This window comes from Mytilus galloprovincialis, chromosome 3 (assembly GCF_965363235.1).
Source record: "Mytilus galloprovincialis chromosome 3, xbMytGall1.hap1.1, whole genome shotgun sequence".
Lineage (NCBI taxonomy): Eukaryota > Metazoa > Mollusca > Bivalvia > Mytilida > Mytilidae > Mytilus > Mytilus galloprovincialis.
The window spans coordinates 54,694,571-54,708,377 of NC_134840.1; the positions used below are offsets into that span (position 1 = coordinate 54,694,571).

At 30.0% G+C, this 13,807-nt stretch overlaps 1 protein-coding gene across 1 annotated transcript in view; it reads right to left on the bottom strand.

Annotated features, from left to right (window-relative positions):
* The window catches only part of LOC143068340 (uncharacterized), a 30,870-nt gene extending 18,664 nt beyond the window's left edge, over window positions 1-12,206 (bottom strand). Inside the window, exons 1-2 of the mRNA XM_076242313.1 lie at window positions 12,041-12,206; window positions 5,958-7,767 (exon numbers count right to left, since the gene is read on the bottom strand). Of these exons, the coding sequence (XP_076098428.1) occupies window positions 5,958-7,653 (1,696 nt within the window). The 5' untranslated portion in view covers window positions 7,654-7,767; window positions 12,041-12,206. The remainder of the gene's footprint in view (window positions 1-5,957; window positions 7,768-12,040) is intronic.
* Between the last annotated feature and the right edge of the window lie 1,601 nt (window positions 12,207-13,807).

The window sequence follows — 13,807 nt, forward strand, 5'->3', positions numbered from 1 at the left end:
ATCAATTTTATTCTAAACAAGATGAAATCAACACTAGCCATCCATTTCTGGATGAAAAGAAGTTGGTTTATTGTTAAGTGACTAAGAAAGAAAAAAGCCAATTTCATTAAAGTTATTGAGTAGCATTGGGATCTGAGGAAAACAAATTTGTTTCATCTAAGCTTGTTGCTTTTGTAGGGGGAAATTATTTCTAATCAAGTTTGAAGATCCAGCTAATTGATTGACTAAAGAAATACATTTTTTTAAATTCTTTTCTTTTTCTGTCAATTAGATTGATAAGCACTGGGAATAAAAAAACAATAAATGTTCTGTTCATTTTTTTCCTTAGTCATGCCATTCATCTTCAGTTATATTTTATAAAGTTCAAACAAAAAAAAAAATAGATGAGGACTTTGCCAAATGAAAACTTTTAAAATATTTGTTATAGCACAGTACTTTATGTTATTGCTGGCTCCTTTCTAGACATTATGCAATAGGCTACTAAACATTAGTTTTCTTTAATTTCCCATTAACTTTTCTAAAGGATGTGAGAAAAGATTAAAATTATTTCCTTAAATAATCAGGGGAGATAATCTTAACTTGAAAATAAAAGAAATTATTTCTAGGAAAACATCTTTTGAGTATAAATATAAAATTATCAAAATAATTCAACGTTTATCAAAAGATAGCAATTTGTTTATCGAAATACTGTCAAAGATTGAAAATTTGACAAATGAGTAGTAGACCAAATGTTACAAAGTTTTAATTTATTCCTTGGAAGCAGGCAATATATAAGAGAAAATAAAGTGGTATATATTTCATTTTGATTAAGTTGCTGTAATTACTTCTGCCACGAATATATTACTTGAGCAACAGGTGTAATGCCTTTAGGCCAAGAAATATGGTAAAATATTGAAAAACTAGATACTGATGAATACCATGTAATATCGGAACATTGGTCGTTAATGACAAAGGATGCAACATGTTTTAGTCACAAGGAAAAAATCATGATAAAATGAAAAATTGTCAATCTATTATTCTAAAAGGCCATCCTAGGATTATTAAATTTCACCAAAACAAAAAAGGTGAAGTTGAAAATTCATATTAACTAAAAATCCCAATATGGACAGGCGTTATAAATGTAATAAATTTTCTTGGTAAATGACATCCACTTTTTTCCATGATACAGACATCGGAGACAAATTTAGTAACTCAATATCTCAATAAACCTTGCCACATATTGCAAGTCCCATCAAACTGAAAATTCTTCGAAATTTAATATTTATTTTGTAACAATATATTTTTTCAACAATAAGGTAATTTGAAGTCTTGAGACAAAGTATTGACATTTTCTATCATTTATCATTTTCTTTGTATATTTACATCAAGTCCTGTGTTTATTTTTTGCAACAGTTTGTCAGATAAGTTCATTGACTTTTCTTCAAGATAACGAGACAGACGGAGATGGGTTTCTAAAGTCAAAATATAAAATTTCTACAACTAATTCAAATTATTAGTCATTGTTACAACATTACATAACTTCAGCTATTATAAATTTGCATTTATTTCACAGGTAATGGTGAATTCTCACTTAAAAATTTCAACAAAAAACACCTTTACTCTAGGTCTCTGTACAAGATATGTCAAATCCATGATAAATTCTAGAATATTAGTGTTTAAAAAATTAGTTAAACTATAAAAGTATGCCTTTTCAAATGCTTTACTAGTATATATTTAGGCTAAACGACAATAATGAAAAAAAAAAGGTATTCTTGTAAGTTGATTATCTCCCTTAGAGCAAATTTTGAAATAGAAATGATCTGTTTGGGTTTTAATGCCATTTTAAGCATCTGTAGGTATAAAATGTTGCCCGGTCCTAGAAGCCAGAGTACCAGGAAGGATCTATAGGCCTGTGGTAAGAAAACTAGCAATTTGAATGTCAATAATGATTGGATAGTTAAAAAAAAACACTTGCTACAAGTGTGTGGGTTCAAACTCACAACTTGAGTGTTCAAAGGTTTGTTATCACTGAAGAAGAACTTTTTCTACCATTTGCTAACAGAAGCAACAAAAAGACAAGGTAAATGGAAAAAGAGGTACTGGTACAAAACAAAATAGTTCTTTATCTTTGACATTCTATTCTGAAGATAAAAGCTGTTGAAGGAAAAGCATGCATGTTTGTGAGTTTGATTAACTTGAACTAATTCTACATCAGATGATTGAGTAGGTCTTGGCACCTGGAAAACACAACATGTCAGTATGGAAATGTCAACATCTAGATTTGGAACATTGACAGTGTGAGAAAGTTTCTATTTGGAATTTTCTTATTGAACTTTTGTCAACCTATCTATTGTTTAAAGTGATGTGACACATTGTGAACTAAGACAGTTTCTACTATCAAGGTTGGAATGATTCACTGCTGATGTACACCTGCAAATACCATGTGCAAGATGTGATGTTTTCAAAACTACAAATCATATCTATTCTGTCAACAGAGAGTCCTGCAACACTCTGTGAAATGAAGTACATTAGAAATTCCTACATTTAGTTTTATTTACATTTCAAGTGACAAAGATACAAACTTACTGAGGCTTTTAGAAAACGAAGGAACAGAAATCAGTAGATTATAAGATAAAGAGATTTGGTTGCTTCATTATAATAAACTATTGTCTTTACTTTCAAACTAAACAATTGTTGGTGCTGTGACAAAATACCATAGCTTAACTGCTGTCTTCACGATATTTAATTCCCTTCCTTAAAAGGTTGGAAAAAAGCTCAAAACATGGTTTGGACACAATATAACAACATACTGCTGTCTAAATTCATTTGGTCCTTTAAGTATATTGTGTATTTTTATTGAAATATTCAGTAACTCTGTTCTAAGGCTTGTAAATGAAAGACTTGTCTCATTGGCAATCATACCATTCTTCTTATTTTCATTTTGCTTAACAAATGATATATTCAACAATTTGGTTCCCTTCCTTAAAATTATATATAAAGGCTGAAGCAAATAACTTCTATAGAATGCACTACTATATGTTCATCCTTAGTATAGAAAAGGAATGTTAAGTATAGATGTAAAATTCATTATTAAAACTAAATGTCAGAACAGAATAATTATCAAAATTTCTATATTTCCAATGTCTAACAAGTGAACTCCCATGTGACATAAAAGGAAAGAAATATGCTTCTCGGTACTTAGTTGGTGATTTGAATAAATTACAATTTAGAGAAAAACATACGAAGACCAGCCTTAATCTTACTTTTTAAAGTTTGAAGAAAACAAAATTTATGCTTGAAAGGAGACTAACACCATCAAAAGTATGGTAATTCAAGATTAAAGTATGTCCATTAAGGAATATTTCATATCTTAATGGCACTGCAACTTGATCTCCGAAACGCCCTCTTCACTCTCTAAAGGAAAATGAGTTTTATTAATTATTTATAAAGTGTGATCATCATCCCTGCTTAAGTTGTTGGTTGTGTTTATAAATGCTTGGATGATATTTGATTCAAAGTAACAACAATAAGAAGTCTCACGAGCTTTGTGATCATTACTGGACATATTCCCCATTACTAACTGTTAAAAGATCACTTAACACTCAAAGACGATTAACTTACACATGACTACCTGACCAGAAACTTCCCTAACTTTTCAATAAAAGAAGATCAATGTTGCTTGCCTCAAAACCCTTGACAATTACAGTCTTCAAAATTTTCTTAGGAACGGACTTGATATCTTTTAATAATTCATAACTTAGGCACCAAGAATTCATTGTTAATTCATACTCCAATTACATTACCATCTTTTCTTTGCTCGGTTTGAGTTTAAATTAAGATAACTTCACCTCAAGAGGCTGTCTTTAGAATTTGTGAATTTCTTAAAATGTACATTCTTGAAAGTTGCAAATTTCAATTAGTTTGTTCATTCAGGTGAAGACTGTTTACTGTTAAGATCATCTTTCAGCATTTATGGAAGATTAAATTCTGTCTCAATTTCAATAAAACCCATTAAAGGTCTCTTTTGTCATCAACAGAATAAAAGAGTTTCATGCTGTGTCTAAAAATGGACAGTTATCAAACTAAATTATAAAATGAATAACAAACTGTCCAGGTAAAAATGGCTGAAAGTAAAAAAAGAACAAGTAGTATTTCCACTATGTTTTCATATGATTTAAAAATTTATATCAAACACAGCTAAAATGCTTCATGAATAATTTAACTATCAAACTGATGGAAATCTTTATAAGAAACAAGAATGTGTCCAAAGTACACGGATGCCCCACTCGCACTATCCTTTTCCATGTTCCATGGACCGTGAAATTGGGTAATTATCTAATTTGGCATTAAAATTAGAAAGATCATATCATAAGCAACAAGTGTACTAAGTTTCAAGTTGATTGGACTTCAGCTTCATCAAAAACTACCTTGACCAAAAACTTTAACCTGGACGGACGGACAGACGGACGGACGGATGAACGGAGCCACAGACCAGAAAACATAATGCCCCTCTACTATCGTAGGTGGGGCATAAAAAAGCAAAATATAATTTGATAAGGAGAACAACAATTACTACTTATACTTGATACTAAAACTCAAATTCTTAATGTAAAATTCTGTGATAGATGATTCCAAAGTTGTAATACTATTTTAATAGTATGCAAATTTACTTCTTCTGATAAATTTTAAAAGTGATTGAAAAATCCAGATTTGTTTTCTATGAAATGTTTGGCCAGAACATTTCAATTACTTTAGGCTACTGGAAGATTAGACAACTACTTTTATAATTCATAAGCTTAATTCTAAAATTCCAAACCTTCAAATCATCTGATAAGTAGATTGAATTGTATTTTTCTGTATCTTAATGCCATTTTCTTGTAACTATTATCCAAAGAATGGCCAAATAACATATTGATGGTAAACCATGATTATCTGGAGGAAATTCACCAGAAAATCTCAAAGATCTTGACAATTAATTATAACAAAATGAGAAAGTACACCCACTCTTACACTGATATTGCATAAAAGGATAGAATAAGCAGAGCTCACTTTACTTCAAGAGTCTGATATGCAATTATTCAGGTGACTAAAAGATGATATCAGAACATCTTTTCATTAAATAGACGATCAATGTTTGCTACCTTTGGCGTGCAGTTACCAAAGATAAGTGTTATTCAAATGGCAATAAAAGGATGCTATTTCTGCAATTAAGGTTGTCAGCTAAAGCTGTCATTAATTTTCCTTAAAGCTTTCTAACATTTGCATAAATTTACATTACTAATGGAAAATAAGCTGCTTAATTAACAAATGAAAGAAAGTAATAATTCACAAATCAAGTGCTGAAACTTACATGATACAGATTGAAAATGTTTTTGTAGTTTCATTAACAAAGTTTTTTGACACTATCTGAAGTTTAATTAGTCCGAACATTTTTATTTTTAGAACTAAAAGACATGATAGAGTCAATTTTGCAATAATTACAAATTTTCATTTTTTCTTTTGACAATTTACTATAACACATAACTGGTATTTAGCTGTAATTAATCTCACAATTTCCTTATTTGTTCAAATTTTTAGCAAAAAACTGAAATAAATTATGAATTTACCAAAGTCTGCAAGTTTTCACCGAATTTAGTTGGGTTTTTAAATCCATGATATCATTATAATACATGTATAAGTGTGTCCTTATTTCTTTTCCTTATTTATCTATATTTTGAAAATAATAATTTGTTATTTCAACTGGTAAAACTTTTCATATATATGTGTGTGGCTGAATATATCTTCATTAAAGTAAACCAAAAAACATTGTAAAGCAATGCAAAGGGGTTTTACTGCAAATATTTGAAAGCCTTTATATATTAATGGTATCACTTACAAAAGAGATAATAAAATAATACATCCATGCAAAAAACAAAAATGGCTTACTTTGCTTACTGGAAACCTTCTTCATTTTATTTTTCATTTCTTAAAAAAGGATATGACATGCATGTGATGACCATCAAAGCTGTCGGAACCTTCAAACATCTTGTAGCTGTCAGATGGTGAACTGACAGAACAACTTGGTGATGGGTGGTCAGCATGAAGAGGTGAGTGGTTACTTGAGCGTGGATCACCGAACTGATGCTCTCCTCGATAAAACCCTAATATGTCAGATGGATTCTGTAAACTTGGATTAGGAATCGCCACACTTGTTGGAAGATGATGTGGAATTAGTCCAGGAAAATGGTGTCTCTGTTCTGACTGTTCCATATGTAAATGAGCAAAAGACATTGGATCTTGTCCCAATAATGCTCTAGCAGTTTTGGGTGAAATTCTAGTGTCTGTAACTTTTGTACGTTTCTTCTTTGGTGTATTCACAACTAATGGCAATGGTTCTGTTTGTTCTGATTCAGATAGTGGAGCACAAGAGTAGATAGATGGTGGATGCAGTAAATGAGATTGCGGAAAATAAGAAAATGGTAGATGAAATGGTAATGATGGATGTAGATGTGGAGGTCTATTAAAATCTGGAGTTAGGCCTCTTGGTGGCTCAAAGGCACTAGCTTTTTCTAAAATTCTGGCCATTTGACCAATGTGATCATGCACTGGTTCACGCATGGGTGATGATCTGAAAGGTGGTGGTTGTGGCATCATAAGTTTAGGTTTTTCTTCTTTGACTCTCTCTGGTATTTCTCTTACTGTTATTGGACTTGGAACTGGTTCTGGTTTAGACTTTGGTTTCTCATTTTCTACCCTCTTTGGTTTATCTTTCAACAATTCACAAACTACACTTTCTACAGCATTTGAAACAGCATCAGTGATTTTAGTCTTTAAAGAGTTTGCAAGATTAGAAACATCTAATTGCTGAAGTGGTTCACTAATTACTGGCCTAGCTTGTTGGTTATTTGGTTCTTCACAAAGTCTATTTATTTTTTCTTTGATGTTGTTTGTTCTATTTATCTGCAATGGTTCATTTTCAAACATTTTGTGATTAAACAATGGTTTATCCAAATTCATTCTGAATTGGAATGGACTTTCATTTTCTTCTTCGCCATTGACTTGTTCATCGTCATACTGTATTTCCAGATATCGTTTCTGGACAAGTTGCAATTGTTGCTGAAGTTGAAGTAATTGATCTTGCAGTGCTAACTTTTCTAGTTTTCTGTATTTGTTGCCTGAATGATCAAGAAATTTAGAATCATGTTGTTGCGGTTGGTATTGTTTTCTTTTTGGTCTCCGCACCTCTTGTGAATGATTCTCACCTTGATCCCCTGGGCTAGGAGGGGACTGTCTTATGTGTGATAAAATGTTTTCAACACGTGCACGCTTTGCTTCTTTATTTTCATCACCGTCGACAGAGTTCCTGTCATTATTTTTCATATCATACATAGACTCGCTGCCCTCCATTTCATCCATTAATTGATTCTGATCGCTGCCATAGTCACTGCCATCTAATGACAGTTCATCAGAAGAATGTTCAGATTCCTGTTCATGGTTATCTCCCCTATATGTGGTAGCCATTGCTTTCATTGTCATTTTTTCTAAATCTGATGTCTGACAAGAATCTTCTTGAATATTTCCACAAATTTCCTTTATACTGTTATTATTACCTATATTTTCTTGCATTTGTTTTTCTCTGTTTTGTAGAATGTCTCTCAATATTTGTGCAGAATCAGTTATGTCTTCGGTTTTCATCTTATTTCAGGACCAAAGTTTTTAATCGGAAAATGATTTTGTAGAAATTAAGAAAATGCCCACATCCTCAAATAGTTGATTTCATCCAAATAATTACTTTTCTATACTGCGAACCTACAAGAAGTTAAAAAGTTATACACTCAAGTGTTAAAATAGTCTTTCTTTTCTGTCTGTTCACATATTTAAAAGAGTATAATTGAATTATCTAAGCCTTCATTATTTTGGTTTTAATAACTCATTTTGAAACAGCATTTTGGTGACCAATAAAGTCAAAACCCATTTCCAAAATACTACTAATGTACAAAAATTGCTAAACAAGAATTAAATACATGTTATCTCTTTTTTGAGTTTATATCAAATTTCTCTTACTTAGTAATTATCAAAAATGTGCTTTAAATTCATCTTTTAAAAAGATTCTTAAATCATAAAATTAGAAAAAACAATATACTAAATGTCTCTGATTTTTAATAATAGAAACGAAAGTCATATATCAAAAAACTAATTCATAAAATTTAGATAATAAATTGGAATAAAATTTTCTATATAGACCATAAGAAGTACCAAAAGAGGACTATTAACCACTTAGGCCAAATAAAAATATATGTGTGGTTCCAGTAACCCTACCTACCCTACTTTTTAGTCGTAAAAATAGCCTACCCTAAAGATTTATTTGTCATTTTCCATGAAGCACTGTTAAAGTCAGAATGTTGCTCCCATAGACTCAATGTAAAAAATTAACATAAAATAAAAAAAAAAATCCCTACCTACCTACCCTAATTTTTTTTTAGATGTAACTGGAACCACACATACTATTTTATTTGGCCTACTGTAATACAGTAAATTAAATATTATTTACTATATAAATATCAATTTGCAGCAAAAAATTCTGTTTATTTCATAAAATAACCAGAAATTCTGCAAAGAAAGATTGCTTTTAACTTTCGATTTCCGTTCGCCATAAATATTGTAAAATAAATAGAGCTAAGGGATAACCACAGGCTTGTTAAGGATGGTGGTTCTTGGCTCTAACATTTTTACCATCACTCTTGGATTTCCATCAAAGCCACCCACATGTTATAGCATTGCAAAGGGTATTTTAGAAATGTTTTTCAACAAATTTATTTAGGATCATCTTTGAAAATTTATCTGCGATGATCTCTGAGATCAAGAAAATTAAAAATGTATCCAGTTTCCAATTTTGATTAGTTTTAGAATCTGGACTTTAAGTAGAATAAAGTAGTCTAAATTTAAAATTTTAATTTCTCTTAGTGTTTCAACAATTGCACCAACATATTTTTTTTTCAAATTAATGAACATATTTCCCATTATCTGAGACATAATATATTGACTGTAAATATACTATTCCCAGCCATAATTATACAATTTGTTTTTTTATATCATCTGTTTGCTTTTTGATAGTATACTGAAAATATCTCAAACATGCCAGAAATTGTTAGAAGTTTCAAATGCTGTTTAATTCTAATATTAAGTTGTAGATGTTAAACTGTGTATTATATGAAATTCATCCTACTGTAATTTTGAATCTGGTAAAGAGAGAAAGATGATCATTGTGACAGTTGCATGCATTTAAAATCAATATTTATCCATATTTGATTTCCTTTAATGAAGGTAAATAACAATCATTCATCTAGCCATATCAGAGACATATAATACAATTGTATTATATGTCTCTGGCCATATATATTAAAAAAGACATAATCAAAAATTGAAGAAAAAAAAACCTGCACATAATAACTTCAAAACTAAGATTTTTATAACAAGTTCTTTTTTTCTTTCAATTGTTGATGTTTTTCTTTGGGGAAATTTTGTCAATAATATTTTGTCTCCAAAAAAGCCAAGCTTATAAAAACTATATTATCATATTTCATGAAGGATGTCGCCAATTTCATAAATGGTTGAAAATTAAGTTTGCATATATTTGAAATAATCATGGCTTTTTAGAAAAAAACTTAATTCAAGGGAGACACTCTTACAGAATAGAAAAATCAGGAAAAATTGTCAAAACTATTGTTAATTAAATCTAGTCACATCAACTCAGAAATGAATATCAATTGATCAACATCTTTTATGTGTTTACACTATTTTTTCCCCATTAGAAAGGAATGAGCTAAAATTTGCTGTATTGTAAATGACGTGGTGCTTGTATAAAAATAATTAAGAGGGTTTTGCTAAGCTTGAACCAAAAAGGGTATTTGAAATATCAAGAATGTTCATCAAGATTTAGAAATAGGACAGATAGCATTAATATTGTATTATATGTCTCCGATATTTATATTGTCTACAGTGACAAAATGATTAAAAGTCATAGCTATAATTTTTTCAACACTTTTACTGATATTACAATAAAACTTCTTGTAGGCATTTAATTTTATATAGGGTATCAAGTTTCAAGTGACCAACATCACTAAATGACCACATCAACCAAGGTGTTTATGCTAGAGTTTTTAATTGTGATCAATTATCATACACGACTTGCCAGAATATTGAGCATGTTGAATGTGTGGAGTTTATGGGAGATGAAGACAAGCTTTCAGACTTACGAAGGGTTATTTTGTAACCCGAGGAATAATGTTACACTATAAAACTGATAAAAATAATAAACTGTAATGAAAAGCTGGTCACCTGTCGCGGACATCCTTGGTCAGTTTAATACAAAAGGTACAAGTGACCACGCGACATCGAAATTACGTTACCTGGTTATTTGACAATGGCGCGTGCGACAGGTGAGAGAGGCCTGACGGTGATTTGTTTAATAACAACGGCGTAAAAGATGTCATCTTTTATGGTGTTTAAATATAACCTCTTATCACAATTTACATATGCTACTGGAAATAATTAGTCCATCGGTTTACCTGGAAAATATTCAATGGCCAATAAGGGACAAGACGGCGTATTGCCTGTAGGTTATTATCTCGCACCGTTCTGCCATAGTACACGGCACGCGACATTCATCGGCCTTCTTGTGTAATGTGACAAATGAACCACATAATACTATGGCTGTCCCATAATTATTCGGCCTTTAAATCTTTAAGTGTAATTTCTTGATTCTATTTAACTTAGTTAAATATGATTTCAGTTAATGGGACAATTTATCAAAAGTCGATTATAATTGATTATTTGATAATGGCTTCAACAGCTTTTAAAAAATCAAATAAATCATCTAATTCAACTTCACCCAATGATTTCAATACCAAGTACAACTAAAGTCACGTTTAAAATTATATTCAATTCCATTACATTTTTATTCTTTTTAAAATTTATATCAATTTCGTTTATAATCTATTTTTCATTCCTTAACGTTATTTTGATATTTTTTTGCACCTGAAATTGTTCACAAAATTAGCCATAATTTCAATATCTTTTATGTTGTTTATGGATAAAATAAATAGTTTACCTGCTTTAAAATAAACCTCTCCATCCTTCAAATGCAATTTTATTTTCAATTTACTTAAGAGATAAAAAGATTGGTCAAAGTTCTGAGGTCGTGATTAATCTTATTACATCAGTAGTCAAAATTGATCATTTATCAAGATTTCGGATAGTGAATACTATATCATTGTACCTTGCACTATTTTTTATAGAAAATTTGCCAAGATCTGAGATCATCTTTGGTTGCAGCCTATTAATAACTCCTTCCCTGTTAATAAGTGCGACCAAAGGTAAGAAAGTAGGAGATATCGAGAACTGAAAGTGAAATATAGATAAAAAGAGGACTTTAACCTTTTTACCTGATAAAAAAAAAGTTTAACATTAAATTATCTGTTATTTAATTTTCTCCTTAATTCCAAACAAATATTTTATTTCATGTTTTTAATTAAAAGTATAGTTACATGCTAAATTAAAATTTGGTGGAAAACAAGTTTAGTAATTATATAGCATTAAATTTTCGGAACTCGGGGAAAAATGAACAATTGTATGAATTTGTTTATAGTATCTGTGCATTTAAATATGAAACAACAGGTGCTTTGGGGATTTCATCAATTGATAATATTGTTTTTCTCACGTCACGGCACGATGGCATATTTCTTTCAATATTAAATAAATGTAAGAACAATGAATTAGTAAATACAATAACACACGAAAGTAAATATAAGATTGTTTGTGTAAATTCAATGACTTGAAAAATATGAAAAATACGACAATTATTACAATTAATATTTCCCCCGTAATCGTGAATTATGCGAATTTAATTATAAGATGGATTAATAAGACGAAAAATTACAATAAAAAAAAATTAAAAAATAAACATTATGTTAACAAAAAAAATAGAAGTATGCACATTAGTCAAATAAATAATTCAACAATACCAAGAGATAAACAATATTAATTAATTTATCTTTTTTAATAAATCAGTATATTTACTTACAATAATTAAAGCTGTACTCTTCAAAGTTTTCTTTTTGTATCCAAAATTTCAAAGAAATGAATTATATGTTTTTTTTTTCTGCATAACATGCTATATCTGTAATATCTGTACACTTGGTGACAACTGAGATAATCAAAATCTCATTCTAAGTAAAACTTGATTGAATATTAGAAACCCACCCCAATCACACGCGACTTTACACTTGATCGATGTACACTCGTGGAAATTCATCCTTAGCTGATTTCTTATTGGTTATTGTTAAACCACGCCTACGACAAGATATTTGAATAGTAGAAATATCATTTTAAATGATTTTTTTCGATTTAGAAGAATTTGGTTTGGAGAAAGTTATTAGTTAAACATAGGAATAATTGTTATGCTCCTATGTTACACAATGTTGAAGATTGATTGATGGGTTAACATGTTATTCCTTTAATATTTTACAAAGCATTGAACCCACTGACTTGAAACTTTGATTTTTTAAACTATATAATAAAAGCAACGTACCTCTGTACTCTTTGTCATTGAACGCATAAAACATTTGAGAGAGCCGAATTTATATTTAAATTTCCGAAGACTGGCGTTCTTTTTTAAAACAGGTTGGATAAGTTTTCTACGACTTAGAAAATCAGAAAGCATGTCCACTGAACTACTGATAAGTGTATACCCCATGGAAGCATCAATTTGATTTTCAATTCTATTATTAATTTCAGTTGAAAAACAAATAACATTCCATCTACCACACCTTTTTAGATACACATTTTTTATCGAAATTACTTGCGTCATTTAATGTGCATTATCAAAAACGTGCCAATGGCTTTGTTTCGTTACTTTGCTCAAAAGAGTAAAAGATATCAGAATCATCACAAATGTCATTTCAGTGATACATTCCGATTATTCAAAAGATGTAGTAAAATTTAAAGAAACACTTTAAGCAAACATGCTAAAAAAACGAATTTCAGTGATTCGTCGAAAACATTTATTTAAATTTTCAACTAAACATTTTACATTCTGAAAATAAATCTGTCAGATTATGTTACTTGTATTAAATATCCGGGGCCATTTGGAAGATTGTAAACGTTGTTCTTGTTTTAATGAATATATAGATACTGCCTTGGCAATCATACAACATGTCATCTCGGCTTATTTTCGTATAATACATATACCATTACTAAATCTTGAATATAGGCGACAATAACAAACGATTTACACGCGTGCGTGTTAAATCGGGAAGTTTTCGCCATATTCAAAATCGCGAAATAAATATAAAACCAAGAATTTATTGTAGGAAAATACAAATTTATAAGATACTATTAAAATCCTTGATAAATGTAAAAATAAGGAGATTTGCACTATACGATTGTCAACGAAAAAACTATCCACTATAGTTCAAATGAAGTTGGTGTAAGCAATTATAGAAGAAGAAGAAGAAGAAGAAGAAGAAGAAGAAGAAGATGCTTTATTTCCATAAAATGGGCTCACAAGGAGCATAATATAATATCATAGTAATATAATATTCTTTTACAAATATAATAAACAACACATAGTTACAAACACAAATAAGAAACAACAGTTTTCACATATTAGTTTATATATAAAACCTTTGTCTCAGGCACACCTCTGGAAAGTAACAAAAAAGAATACAATTATATGCAATCCGGCGTATCATCATTGTAATTTGTGTTATTATTTGCGCAACCCTGATTAAGTCTCTATCGAAAAATTGTTCAAGAATGTATAAATGTTGACCTATTACACCACTGTCCA